The 15,316-nt window shown below is 40.4% G+C and overlaps 1 protein-coding gene across 1 annotated transcript in view; it reads left to right on the top strand.

The window, feature by feature from the left end:
- TG (thyroglobulin) overlaps window positions 1–15,316 on the top strand; it is a 149,160-nt gene that overhangs the window by 70,275 nt on the left and 63,569 nt on the right. Inside the window, exons 39-41 of the mRNA XM_071553809.1 lie at window positions 3,297–3,390; window positions 7,416–7,575; window positions 12,835–13,034. Of these exons, the coding sequence (XP_071409910.1) occupies window positions 3,297–3,390; window positions 7,416–7,575; window positions 12,835–13,034 (454 nt within the window). The remainder of the gene's footprint in view (window positions 1–3,296; window positions 3,391–7,415; window positions 7,576–12,834; window positions 13,035–15,316) is intronic.

Raw genomic sequence — 15,316 nt, 5'->3', positions numbered from 1 at the left:
TAGATACAAGTTTGGGACTTTGATTAGCAAAAGCACTAATTTTCTATCTATATATTAAAGCATGCAAGCACCTCAAGAAAAAAGGCAAATTCTAGTACATTGCCCTGAATCTACGTGTAAATCCTCACCAACTGTCTGCTGTCAGTCCATTTTCATTGAGTAGTATTTATACAGGTATTTATTATATTTATAAAAATACATTTTGCTCCTGCTGATCCATAAATTTGTAGACATTTAATCAAACAAGGGCACTTAAACACTGATGTAACCAGGAGCTGTGGGCCTCATACAGAAATTCTCTGCCCCGTGGAGTCCAGAACAGGCAGAGTGACCCAGAAAATATCTGTTCAGAAACTATTAAAAGGCAAATACTTGCTAAATGGCTTGAACAGAAATATGGAAGTTATAAACTTTTAGGTAATGTCTTAAGAGGGAAAGAGTGGGAACTGTATAGCAGATGGGCTAAATTTCTGCTGAGTGTCTACCTCTAATGTTTCTGATTGGCTCTCCCTGGCTCTGCAGGGCTGTAAAGCCATCTCTGTTCAGTGAGTTTGGGTTGGAGGCACTCTATGGACGTCACCTCTGTGTGCATGTTTGCGTTTCATTTAGTTTCACAATATGAGTTAATTTTCTTGCATTGGAGAAACAAAATGACAAATTGTGAATGTCTGTTTCCTAAAGAAAAGAGGGTCTGGGTGACAGTGCTTAGAATATCAGTGCTGTGAAACATGTTAGGACAGTGGATTACAAAAACTCCACAGCAAATAGAAATGCAACAACAACAAGTAACAAGCTAAGCTATGAAAACAGAGTGGTTTTTATAGGACCTTTCTCATAGTGCATCCCTGCTGGCTGTTCCATGGCAGCCATGAGGAGCTGCAAGGGAAAAAATGATGATAGAAACAAGAAATGGGAGGTTAAAGGTGCAGAACAGTCAGAAGGAGAGATTCTGTTGACAGACAGAAAGTTCCTGAAGAAATTAGGGCTCAGAACTGAGGTTTAGTGACCCAAGAGCTTCTCAGGCAGCTAAAATGGACCTGAGATGTATTGAAGTCCTGCATATTGAGCCATGCAGTCCTGCTCAGTTCCTGGCACCAAGAGTGGTCCTTGTGCTGTTAGTGATGAACTATAACAAACTAATCTGACCAGGAGCTTCATGGTTAAGGAAAGGAGAGATTTTGCAAGGGATCTGGGAGCATGATGCCCTGCAGGCTTGACATGAATCAACACCTGCTTTGGTGGAAACACACCCTGAGGCCACAGGTTTAGGGATCTATCATCTGTATGGGAGCTATTTGGTCCCTCCATTACTCAGGATTTGTCTTCAGAAGTTTCTAACACAGTCTTTGATGAACTGAGTGAAAAAAGAAGTGGAATTTGTTTTCTTGGGGAGTTAAAATGGTATCTGGCCTTTGGTAATCTCATCCTTCAGGTTGCACCTGAGCTGTGGAGGTGTTAACAGCACCATCACAGTAGCCACGACCTCATGTACAGTGGAGGGATCTGGTGGGATGAGACTTTTTGCTTCCTCAGGTTCACAGTCATGTTGGGTTAGCACACACAGCACCAGCCCTTGATGTCTGCAGACACAGTGTGGTGTCTGTAGGGCTTTAGTAAGTCCCATCTGCCTCTGTGGTCTCCCTCTAAACACCTGGTGTTGCAATAAGCAGCTTGGCTGAGATTTTCAGAGCAATTTAGGAACCTTAGTTAATCTATTTCTGTCTTTTGACTTCACAGTGCTTCCTTAGTCCAGTGAAGAATTTGGTCATTATCTTCTATTATTCATTTAAGGTTAAAAACCTAACAATTTGAGTTTTCACTTTGAGAATTGGCTAGACCTCACTCTCTGTATGTATAGAAAGCATTGATTTGTTTTTTTTAGGATGCTATATTGATGGTACTCAATACTTGTATATAGGAAATTCCCATTAGCACAGTACCATTAGTGATGGAAGAGAAATATTTATTTATCAGCTGGGACCTGACAAAAGACTTAAAAGACTTAAAAAAACCCATCACAAACCAAACCAACCAAAAAACTTGCTTCAGCTGTTGGAGTCTCCTGCTGCTGGAAGAGCTGTGGACTTGCCTCAGCAGGTGGCAGCCTTTCCCTGGAGTCAGTCCCAGCATGAGGCGCTCCTGGGAGCTGGACAAAAAGAAGCCATGATCATGGGTGTTGATTCCTGCTACCCTGTGGAAGCTGTATGATTAATAGTGTTGTCCTGGCAGCATTCCTACCTGGCAATTTGTATTTTGTCTGCCTAAAATGGCTTTAGCAGCTTTGGTTGGAGATGATGTGCTTCACTATGTCAGTGTGAAAGCTGTTGAGTGATGTCACCATCCTAGGAATCTCCCTTATGGAAGAAAATTGCAGAATTCCATTAAACCTGGTACTTTTCCTTTTAGTTTTCTGTTAATTTCTTCACACCTTCAGGGCAAAATTTTAGAAGGGCATTAAAAATGAAAATTTAGAAATAATTCTCTGAACTATTACTGTCTTTTCTGTAGCCCCTTTTGGCTTAGTCTCTAATAAATCATGAGGTTTTTCCATAACTCAGTATGGCTGTAAAGTAAAGGAACTGGCTTTTCATTGAACTGCAAAAATCATCCACTTGATCTTGTGCTTGATATGCTTGATCATATGAATCTCATTCAGATGATGGCCAGAGAGTGATTTTCTGTACATGGTTGGCTCCTGAATTCCTATTGCAAGGTCACTTTTAACATTGATTGGCACTGTTAATGGTCTGCTTCGATGCTTAAAGCAAAGAGATTTTTAAAATGCATTAAAATTTTAAACTTACTGTATTTTCCTACAGACCATTAGAAATTAAATTAAACACAAATAAATGTAGCCCACAGACCATTAGAAAATAAATCAAAATATATGTAGCCCACAGACTATTAGAAATTAAAATAACTGACATTTCAACAGAAGATTATATAGACGTGCAGGCAGTAGCAGGGGAGCTCTGTGCCTGAGACTTCCAATTCTGCTCCCCTTGCAGCTTGTGCTAATCTTGTGAGTTTTTTAAAAAACGTATTTTCAAGGTCTTAGCTTTTTGGAAGGAGGATTTCTGAGGAAGGACTCTGCACATACAAATACAATGCACTGTGTGTGTATACAAACCTACATACCTGTTACTAACACATAAGTGGACCTAGTTTTGAATGTGATTGAGATCTGCGAGTTTAAAGATTTTATTAACTTAATGCAGTGAAAGATAAGGGAATAGCAGCAGTGGAAAAAAGAGTACAAGACTTTTTATTGTGCCTTTCTCAACTGGTGTCTCTAGGGCAGCGTGTTGGCAGCCAGGAGATGGAGAGGCCCCGTCACAGTCTGTCAGTGAAGACTGCCTGTATCTGAACGTCTTTGTTCCTGCCACCTCTGTAAGTAGGAGACAAGTAGAATATTTTTTTTTTTTTGCAGCTGAGCACTGTCTCTTTTCAAAGTACATTTAATTGACATGAATGGTTGTTTATCCTGTACTCACAAAGCCTTCAAAGTTAAATTAGGCACTCTGGTGTTTTTACTGGTGCAAGAGTATTCCCTACAGGCTTTCCTGAGCACCATACCAAAAAGCTAGAAATGAGAGAGAAAAAGAGGGAAGCAAAGCACAAGGAGAAGGTGGGGGCAGAGGAGGAGAAATTAAGGACAGAAGTGGCAGTGTTCTTGCAAAGGGACCATCTGTCCAGGAGAAAATAATGCAATAAAATACATCAACACTTGCCACCAGTTAGGGAGCTGCTGATGTTTTTTCTTCATCTTTACTGTTCCCCTATTGATATCTGTGGGATGTCTGCTCAGGAATGAGGGTGGCAAGCAATGCTAGATTTGTGAGCAGCTCACAGAACATAAAAATAGATGTTTCAAAAATAACTGGTCCAATGGTACAATATGAGGAATCATAATTTGAAAGTTCTTGATGTTATCATTCTAAACAGATATAAAAGAAAGCTTCAGGTTAAAGCCAAGCTAAAAAGATTGGCCAACCCCTGGGGGGCTGGGGATAAAGATACTGAATAACATGTGAATCCCATTGAAGAGTGGGCCCAGAGACAAGAACTGTTTCTTTCCACACTACTGGAAATTTTCAGAAGGTGATGGTAGTTATAATAGAAATTTATGAGTCTGTCATACTGAGTGTCTGGAAAGAGCTGGTCTAGCTCTCTGATAGCAGCACAGAGTCCCTTGCAGGCCCGTTTTAATCATCAGAGAGACCAGCAGTCTGTCTTTTCCTTGCAGCAGCAGACTGCCATTTTGCCTTGAGTGCAGTCACTGCTTATTGAAAACATCAGGTCACTGTCCCAGGCAGTTTGCCATCTATGCTTAAGAGCTGTTTTCAAGATATTTGAAGGCATTGTATTTTCTACCATCTGATAGACTAAATAGGCTTGTCTATTCTCCTGACCGTCCTGTGAACTGAATCCCTCCTGTCTTTTGTAGAGCTGTAAGGTAGAAGTAGGTCTGATCAAGTCAATCAGTTTCACATGCACAAGTCTTCCCCAAGAGAGAACTAAAACTTCTGGTTTTGCAGAAGTAGCTGTGAGCAGAAGGCATTGCATTTTCCTGTCTCTTTTTGTGGCAAGCTCTATTTTTGACTCACAGGGGGGTACAGTTAGGTATTTTCAGCCCACAGAAGGTGAAATTAGCTAGTGAATATGGAATATGAAATACCTCAAAAAGCAGTGAATTCAGAGCAGTGAATTTGAGCCTTAACAAGAGCATGGTGCAGGGGCTGCTGACTGTCACCAAAGGACACTCAAAGTGTCAAGCAGTAAAGAAGATAAATTACGTAATTTCATTTTGCTTCCATAGCTACAAATAACAGGATTAAACAGGCACTTCTGACTGTTTTCCACCTATAATCATCACCACCTGTCACACTAACAAAGCAAAACTGTGCTTTGCCTTCATTTAAGAAGGGTTTAATTGTAAGATTGAGACTTTAAAATCTCCACTAAATAAGAATAGAAAGTATACCCTCTCTCCTCTTACCCCATCTCCTTCACGTTATTCCCATGCTTAGTGCATCATCCCCATTGCACTTAATTCTTTTCAGAGAAATATTGTACAGCAGTGAAGCAGTGGAGGTTGCCTGACTTGGTAGAGTTTATATCTATTGCTGCCAAGTAGCTCAAGTGTTTTACAGAAGGATGAGCTGGGAAGTTGGACCAGATGACCCCACTGGTAGTCCCTTCCAAGTACTCTGTGATGGAGAAGATGGTTCTGTGTATCATGAAGCCTTTCAGATTTCAGCTTCTTGGTGGCTGCTGAACTTCATTCCCCTGTTAGGGTTTGCACATGGGACCTAAGACCCTGCAGTCATGAGACCATGATGTTGCTGCCAGGCTTCCCATTGTTTGATGCAGACTAGAAATGGGAATGCTGCATCCATACACTTGGCACTGTGCAGTCACAGTGCTAAATCTTCCCCTGAAATACTTCATATCTGTTGCAGCTGTTGCAAATGGCTTTGGTTTGTCATTTCAAAATTTTATCACCTGTGTTTGCCTTAAGTTTTTCATCACTACAGAATTGAGTAAAGTCACTCAGAATAGTGCAATTTACAGGCCAACTGGAGGTCATGGTGCTATAGAGGCTGTGGACACATGGGAAATGCTTAGTGTGAGCCTCAGGCTTAGCCATGCTGAACTGAGGATATGGAGCACAATATAATGGTTAATACTGTTTTAGCTGACATGGCTCAGTGTGGTTGTATTTCAGAATGCATTTCTATGTGAAAAAAAAAATTCTTTGCCTCCATCTCTCTGTGCTGCATGCAGTGCAGAATTGGGAACCAGGGACAAGGCACCGCAAATTAGGCAATTTCAGTTCAGGAGAAGTTCATGATAAAAAGCAACACGTCTCAATGCTTACAATTTCTTGGGTTTTCTTGGTAACAGTGTCATGTTCACAAGAAGCCCCTGAGATGATTCACCAGACAGATAAGTGAGGAGTGCAAACAATTGTGACAAGTTAAGGGCAGCTGATGCATGTTTGCCTCCTACTCTGTAATTTTTCAGGATGCACAGCCATCACTGCTCTGCTGCTTCTCCCATACAGCCAGTCATGTTTTTGCTGGAGACATCCTTTGCCAGAACAGATGGTGCTGCTGTATTTAGCTAAGCTCTGTCCAGAAAATAACAGCAACAGGGCCCATTGCCCTCTAGCTGCAGGGAAAACCAGCCCCAGATGTACTTTGATGCTGCTGCAGGGGCCACCAGCCCTTCTTCAGAAAACACCACCACCTGCCAATGCAGAAAGTGGGACGGTGGGTGTGTGTGACCTGATGCTAAGCAGAGGGGAGAGGAGCCTTCTTCAGGACTGCTAAAGTGGACAATAGAGGATGAAAGTGCTGAATAGAAAACTGAGGTTACCCTTTGAAAAATTCTTTCTAGCATTGGAGCTGGTTATTCTGTTTTATTCAGCAGGAAAGAAAAAAAAAAGACAAAAACTGAAACAAAATCCCTCCATGTGTTTCACTGAGGAATATTTCTTTTGAGAGTCATCTTGACAGAGCTGTAACCTGCTGATACATGCTGAGATCTCCTGGGGTAGTCGTCCCTTTTTGCTGCTCATGCAGCAGCCTGGCTGTAGCCCTGCTGTGTCCAGAGAGGGTCCACACCTGGTGCTGCTTTGGGAAAAATCCTCTGTTTCTGTGCAAAATCAGGTGGCTCTGCAAGGAGTGCTTACATGGGAGCAGACCATTTTAGTGCCCTCCCACCCTGGGAGTCCTGTTGGACTCTTTTGGAGCAGAGTTACCTCTGCATTTCATGAGCAGTGAATTTCTCCCTTGTAGAGTCAAAGTCCCCCCTGCAGGACCTCTCTATATATTTAGTAGGAAAAAACTTCCACGGAGCATGAAGGAGTATGTAGTGTTATCAAGTGACATTTTTCAGACTAGGCAGTGTTTAAATGCTGAAGATTTGAGAGCAGGAGGCCACCCTGCACAGCTATTCAGTTAGTCTTGCCCAAGATGGAGCAACTCAACAGGGCTTTTTCTTCTCCTGTTTCCCTCTTGTTTGAATTTTTCCTGCCTGTTTGGGTAAAGCAGATGTGCTATATCAAAGACAAGCCCACCACATGCCCAGTGGTCAAGGCAGCAAGAGCTGCCTTGAGCTAACCTAGAGGAGGTGTTGGCTGGTGGAGAACAGTGGTGCTATTGGATCTACTTTATACTGGACATAGTGCCCTCTTTAATGTTCTATAGGCCACTGTGGGCAAATTTTGGACAATTGTGAATAATAACCACTAAATTCCAGAGAGATAGGCAGATATCCCCTCATTATGGTCACTATTAAAGTGCTATAATTCCTTAGATAATGTTAATGGGGAAGGTGCTAGTGCTATCATCAGTGATTGACAAAAGGAGCTGACTACAGGAATGGTAACCTGGTTGTTGTCTCAGCAGGTTCAAAACATGTCAGTCTTGCTCTTCTTCCACAATGGAGGGAGTTACAATGCTGAAGAGGAAAAGACAACCCTAGATGGATCATACCTTGCTGCCATCGGTAACGTCATTGTTGTGACAGCAAACTACCGAGTCAGTGCCTTTGGCTTCCTTAGCACTGGTAAGTCATGGATTTCCAGGATGAACTGCATTCTGTAACACTTCTGCTTCTGATTTTTATTTTTTAAGTTATTTTTTAACTTGAGAAACCTGTATTGAGAGTTTTTTTTGTATTGTTTTTTTTTTGAGGGAGAGGGGGGAGGTTGAAAAAAAAATAGCCAAGAAATGGTGGTGACTTGATCTGAAGAGAAAGGGGAGAGGCTGGAGGCAAAGTGGCAGCAACAAACCTATATCACAGCACTGGCTAGACTTCTGTTTGCAAATGCAGCCATGGATATTGGGGTCTGCAGACACACATGAAGTCAGGTTAGGCATCAAAATTCCTGCTAATTCCAGTGGCCTGCCTTATGAGTATGGTTTTTAATGATTCCAGCTTCCATGTTCCATCCATGAAATTTTACTGGTGCTCTATTGTGCCCGTGTCAGAGTGAGAAAGAGGCAGAGAGAGATAACTGCAGCATCACGCTCCAAAGAATGTGAAAGGATGGGAAGTATGGCACAAAGATAATTTCTTGGTTCCTCAGCAACTCAGCCTCTGAAGGACTTGCCACATTTAATTGGCATCTGTTAGCCCCCTGTACTGTCCTGGATGTGACTGAACATTTGCATAGTCTCTATTTGCAACTCTTCCTCATGCTCTAGTGTAAAGCTCTCCTATTGTCTCCTAATATCAAATGCTATTGAAAATTATACAAATTCCCGTTAAAAAAAAGACACATGAAAATGTACATTCAATCTCCCTAAACCTTTGTGGTGGTGCCATCTGCTCTTTGGGATTGTTTTTTTTTTTCATTTTGCTGGGGTTTTTTGTTTGTTTTTTGTTATTTTAAGATTTACCTGTTAAGCAAATAGGGAACACTTTTCTTTCTGCCATCTTTCCCTCGTGGGGCAGGGGAAGTTAAGATAGAGAGACATGGAGACAAAATGCACAGTTAAAAGTGGAGCTCTGTCTCCATCTGTCTTGTAGCAATCCTTGGTCTCTCTAGTGGGCATTTTAATACCTTTACAACATCTAGGAGGTTATATTTGCCACATTTGCTAATACCAGACCTACATACTTTGCCTCATGATTCTTTTATGTGTTCACTGCTAGTGATGCTGGGTGGATTTTACCCAGTTTGGGGTTATAAATGCAGTTATTCATTGTTGTTTCCCTTCTCTGTTTACTGGCTTGTTCAAAGCTCACTCCCACCAAAGCCTGTCTTTCATTCAGTATCTGTAGATCTGCCATTACAAGCTCTTTACTCATTTAGGTAAGAAGTTGGCCATAGGTGCATCTGAGGAAAAAAATATCACTGTTTTGATCAGTACAAACCTGATGTTTATGAAAGTGATACCATAATTTTATTGTCTAGAGCCAAATGAAGTGTGAGTATGTGCTGTGGGAGCTTCCATTATGCAGCACTGCCCACACATTGCCCACGAACCTCCTTTAGCCCAGTGAAGCTCACCTAGGTTTCTTCCTAAGTGGAAACTACTGGCTGGGCTGAATAGTTTATGAGTATTTTATGTGATGATCCATAATTTTGGGATCAGGAAAATTATGCAGTCTCTTCTTCATAGGGATACATCAGGAAGCAAAATGTCAATACATGGGCTTGTTGTATGTGATTGGCATTCCTGCAGACCCTCAGATAGTGGCAATTCCTTACACATAGGGATTATTTGAGGACCTTCTCCTCTATATTGTGGAGCTGTGGCCAAGGGGAAGTGCAGCCTTTGGTGGCCTCTTCCCCTTTGGGTAGTTCTTGGTGTATTTTTGGAAAAATCCTATTATTCTAGAACCAAAGAATATCCTGAGTTGGAAAGGACCGACAAGGATCATCAAATTTGAACTCCAAGCTCTGTGAAGGACTACCCTAAGAGTCACTCTATGTATCTGAGAATGTTGCTGAGAAACACCTTGAACGCAGACAAGCTTGGTGCTGTGACCACTTCCCTGGGGAGTCTGTTCCAGTGCCCAACCACTCTTTCAATGAAGAACATTTTCCTAATATCCAGACTAAACCTTCCATGGCAGAGCTTTACACCATGCCCTTGGGTCCTGTCACTGGTTCCTAGGGAGAAAAGATCAGTGCCTCCCTCTACACTTCCCCTTGTGAGGATGCTGTAAGCTTATAAGGTCTCTGATCAGTCTTCTCTAGGCAGAATCGTATTGCTCTGGAAATCCTGTTGCTCCAGAGGGAACGGGAGCAAGTAAGAAAAGTTCCTTGCAAGAGACATTAGAGCAAGCTAAGCTCCAAATTCATGGGAAGCCCTAAAAATTCCTTCAATACTACCCCGCTGTCTCTCATATGTCCCCTTTTCTTCATGGTCAGTAATAAGGTGCGGATGTTTTTATTAGGGTCCCTGACAGCAGGGATTTTCAGTCACGCCCATTCTGATGTCATCTTAGATCATTCTGCAAGATCTAAGCTTTGGTCCCCCCTCCCACAGGTTGATGCAGCATCTCTGAATCCTCCTGTACATGACCAGTAGTAACTGTGGATTTTCAATGAATGTTATCAATCTGGGCCAAGTAGTACAAGGGTTTTTCTCAAACCAAATCCTTAATGGCATTTCAGGGATGTTTCCATTCTTACTCAAAGTCAAATCCTAGTCCTTTGGAAGTTCAGCCATTGGTTTCAAAGGCATCAGGGGTTCACCTGTAGGACTGGGAGAACATCAGCAGCAGGACTGTTAGAAGACCTTAAAAATAGAAATAAATTTATGAACTTGTGAATAATATTCATTTCATTGTCCAACTAAGCAAAGTGCTGAATCCTCTCAAGTTGACTTGTTATACATTGCAAAACAAAAATGAAGAAATTAAATGGATATTTAAGGAACTGAAGAGTAGTGAAAACAACATATTTCCTTTTTTTTGGTTGAAGTTTTTTTTAGTTCCGCAGCTGTTCTGGTCTCTCAATGGCAGGGCTTTTGCAAGAATTGAAAGAGCTCTTTTTCTTCTAAGTATAAAGGAAGTTTAATTTCATTTTCTATCACCCATTAATGTTGCAAAAGAGATGCACACTTTTACTAGTACCTTTACTTTGTGCTTTGCATCCAGAAAAATTAAGGTGAATTGCCAGTGATACAGATGGTGAGCATATGAAGAAGATTGTCATGTTTTTAGGTTTGATTATTTTAAGATTCCAAGAAGTCATATAAAACAGAATTATTTTCATGCTTTGGTTTAGCACTATTGTTCTTCTCTTGTTTAGTAATAACAGAAGTGCATATGTATGTTCAAAAAGAGGCAAACAAGGACACTCATTTTTTTCAGTCCCCTGTGGTTCTCAGGAATGGAATCTTTACTACAAAAAGGCAATGGAAAAGATTCCTGCCAGACGTGTTTCTTTTGGTCTAACTCCTGTGACTGTCCATATGTGCATCAGTTCCCCAGCATGGTACACTTCATAACCTGGTTATGGTTCTTGCTGGGGTGAAAGGAACTGGTTATATTTCCCTTGTAGGTCTTTTTGTTTAATATACTGGTAGAAAATTGTGTGGCTAAAACATTTATCTGGATTTACATAGAAAAGTTGCTTCCTAAGAGGGATTGTCAAGAATGGAAACAGGCTATTCAGGGCAGTGGTGGAGTCACCATTTAAAAGGTATGTAGATGTCCCAGTTGGGGGCATGGTTTAGAGATAGATTTGGCAGTGCTGAGTTAACAGTTGGATTTGATGATCTTAAGGGGCCCTTCCAACCTAAATGATTCTGTGATTTCAGTTCCTCTGGGATTGTCTCACGAGGGATGCAGCAAGCTCTTAAAATGAGATTTCCTTTTTAACAGCATGGAGGAGGTTTATTGCTGCATTGAGAACTCTGGTGTTGTAGCAGAACAAAATAAAAAAAAGAGGAAAAACCTGAAAAACTAAGCACGGAAAGTTTTTCCTCCATTACTTCATTGTTATGGCTTGGACTGTTCATCTGAAACTATGGCTATATGTGGAAGATTGTAGTTTGGGGTTTTTGGGGCCATTTAATTTTTGCCTGCCATACTGGAAGGGCACTTGTAGTGATGGCTATTGCGATGTCGGTATCTCTAAGCCCTACAAAGTTATCAGTAATCTTGTTCTCCTTTACATTTATTCTGCTGCTTAAACTGGTATTTTTGATATATCAATAATTCATTACAATAGGCATATTAATATCTACAACAGGATGTAAATTTTCAATTGTTCTTTGCCCACAAAGTAGCAGATTTTTATTCAACTCTCAGTTAATTTTGATTCACCCATTTCTGAACCTACTCTCACTTTAAAATTGTACTCTTTGGTCTTGGCATTGGAAGAAACAAATAGTTTCAGCTGTTTTTCTATTCATGGCTTATTTGTCTTGCCCTGTGTTTTTTCTCCCCAAGTTTTAAATGTGGAGAATTTTAAAACTTTAAAAATTAATGTCTCATTGTGGATTAAAGAGAAGTGGACAGTGAATAATCATTTTCTATTCCTTTCTTACAGACTGTGGAGGAATTACTTATTTCTGCTTTTGTTGGCATAAAATTAACTTTACCTAGGGGCTTGCATCATTAGATGGTTTCAGCATTAGTTTCCTATTAATCAAAGTATCAGGTTGGGGTTGAAAAGAAAGTGGTGGTACTTAGGCATGGAAAATACATGATTATTTGTTTTCATATTAACAAAAATATGAATATATATATATAAGATTTCTGTCACTTAGACAGGGCAATCTCAAAGGATATAGATGCTGATATTAAAAGTTTTAAAATAATGTCTGGAAGTGTGTAAAGAAATGCAAGATGCTATGACTACTAATGAACGATCAGACAAGGTAAGATGTAGGAAGGAAACATGCAATTAGGGACACTCCAAGGAAACATTCAATGATCCTTATGGGTCCCTTCCAACTCAAGAATTTGGCAAACACACAAAATTATTTTTGCTTTTAATTCATTTTAAGATTGAGCTACTTATGTGGAAAAAGAATCTTGTGGCTAAATTTATGGATATTTTAGCTTGGATTCAAGTCTCCTGTCATAATGTATCCAGTTAAAGCTTAGAAGTTGGAGTGTTATTTTTTGATCACCAGGACAGACAAAGAGGCACCTCCAAGGCTGCCTAGTGGAGTGGTAAAGACTGAAATGGACTCAGTGTGTAAAGTGATAACCTTGGAGGAGATCACTTTAGACTTTTAAACTATTATATCAGTTTTGTCAAAGTTCATCTGCAAGAGCTGCTAAAAATGTGACAGTCAACACTTCAGATTTCTGTAGTTTTTTGCCTTTTCAGCCCTGTTTTATTTTCTACAACAGGTTCTGCTGAGGCAAGTGGAAATGCTGGCCTTTTGGATCAGTTGGCAGCTTTGAAGTGGGTGCAGCAGAACATTGCTGGCTTTGGAGGGGATCCCAGGAGGGTTTCTTTGGGAGCTGACCGTGCTGGGGCAGATGTTACCAGCATCCACTTGCTCACAGACACAGCAGATACAGACCTTTTCACAAGGGTGTTGTTGATGGTAAGTTCTATTCCTGCTTCAACTTCAATTTCCCTCTGAAAGGATGTTGTTACAGAGATGAGGATGTGGCGGCATGTGGGTTCTGGTTTTATTTCATCCATTCCTTGGCAGCACTAATAGGGCTGTTATTGCTATAGCTCTTTTTCTTCTCACCTGTGACTGTTATCTCCAGGAGCTGAGTGCTTCACAAGGAAGTACAGGAGATGCACTTTGGTGTTTGATTTACTCATAGTAAGAATCTGGTTTTCGTCACTGTGGGTTTTTGTGCATTATATAAATAGCCTTGTTTCATAACTTACAGGTACAACAGCTTAGTTTCCATTCCATAAATATGGTTGTTGGTCAGCAGTTTTTAGATGCTAAAACTGATGAGCCAAACTTCTGCATGTGAAAGTATCCAGTCTTTTTATTTGATCTTGTGACAGATTTCATTTAGAAGAAAAAGCAAGTTTCAGAGAGTAAAAATGGGTTTACTGATGACCGGTTTTTAGTCACTCCAAGTGATCCATATTTTTACAGCCTTTCCTGTGTTGAACTTCAGGTCTTTGAGATCTGTTTTGACAGCATCAATACTGCCATTTATATTTACGGACTAAGATAAGGATTAATCATCAGAGGAGTTTTATATGTTCATCAGAAATGGTACTTGTAGAAAATGATCGCTCTGCTAGCAGTGTTGACTTGCAACAGTGAGAAGTCAGATAGAATTCTTGGCCTAGAAAACCTAAGGCCGAACTGAATAAAATCCTGTCTTGAAAATAATGACATCTTTATTCAATACTAAATTTTTCTTCAGTGTGCCCTTGCTTCAGGAAACATAACTTGCCTTTTGCATTCCCATGGCTCAGTAAGTTTATTTTAATTGCATCACTCTGGTGGGGAAGGCAACAGAATTTGTGGAAAATTGCTGCTCAGTAGTTGAAGTTTTTTTGTGTCATTCTCAGATAATTCCTCATGCAGTGCTTAGGTTTTTGCTCAGCTCTTGACACAGCAGTTAATTTGCTAGAAGACGCAGAGTGGTTTTGTCTCAGTTTCATCCTACATTTACTCTAAAGTCACAAACCCCTTACTGACATGGCTGAGGATGGGGCCCTGTGAAAGCTGTGCAGGATACAGTGCAATTTGCCAGTTGAGCAGCTTGTGAAAGGGAAATTCAAGGACCTCTTTGCTTAGCATTATTTCTAGAGTGTATTTCCACATTGCATCCTTTTCTTTAATTATAAAAAGGTTTAAACTCATTCTTTCTCCTGCAGCAGAAGATCAAATAATGGAAAATAGTGGAAAGTGCAATGAGCAGGCAGGTGCATCAATTCTTTCCACTTATCTAGTGTTTGTAACAAGAATTTTCTTGTGGGGACTGTGCAGACCTCTGTGTTGGCAAAAGCAGGATCTCTACTGATTTCAGACTACTGTTATTTATTTATCCTGACAGTTTCACCTTGAATGTAGTTTTCTTGTTAAATACATTGACAAAATAAAAACCAAGCAACAATGCCTGTAGCTTAAAAATATACTCGATTGCTTTCTATTACTATTATTTTTTTATTGTTTATTTAAGTGATGCCAAATGCAACTGGTGGTTTACTCAGATTTCTCACTTAGACCTCCTGTAAAGGGATGTGTCTTGCTTTTTTTCCAAGACACCAAAATGATTGAGTACTTTTAATTTTTCTGTAAAAAAAATGGTGCACACAGACTAAGAATCGTAAAACTGAGAATATATACCCGATATAGCTTTCCTGAGGGAAAATCCCATGAAGCAATACAGCTCTTCTGCAAAAGTCAGCTTTGTGCTCTTTGTTTTGGTCTTTGCTATGCATGATAAGACTGTACCATTTCTGCGCATGCAGAGATGTGGTGAGTGAACCTTTCTTTACAAGAAGACAAGCACTTGAAATAGCAAAATGCTTTTGAGTTTCCTAACAGGTTTCCTTTGGAACAGATCTGAAAACAGATTGTACAAAATCAATGCAAAGCTATCATGAGGACTCTTTATAATTTATTCCATCTTTCAATAGTGTAATTAAAAAAAAGTGATGTCAGTGATTATGGTCTTGTTTTAAGTTGTTTAAGAGCTTTAAGCTGGCATCTACCTTCCTCTTTTGATTAATTGATTTATTTACCAGGGCAATTTTGATGTAGAAGAGTGGATCAATGGCATGGATTGTAGAAAGCTGTGGAGGGCAGCTATGGTGGGTGTCCTCTCCAGGCATTCCTGGCAGGTGTCAGGAGGAGAGCTCCCAGCTTTTCACCCAGCTCAAGGGAAGACACCAGGTTCTTCC

The sequence above is a fragment of the Pithys albifrons genome, chromosome 4 (genome assembly GCF_047495875.1).
Source record: "Pithys albifrons albifrons isolate INPA30051 chromosome 4, PitAlb_v1, whole genome shotgun sequence".
In the NCBI taxonomy this organism is placed as follows: Eukaryota; Metazoa; Chordata; class Aves; order Passeriformes; family Thamnophilidae; genus Pithys; species Pithys albifrons.
Note: the sequence above shows the minus strand (reverse complement) of the source record. Positions and strands in the feature narration are given on the sequence as shown.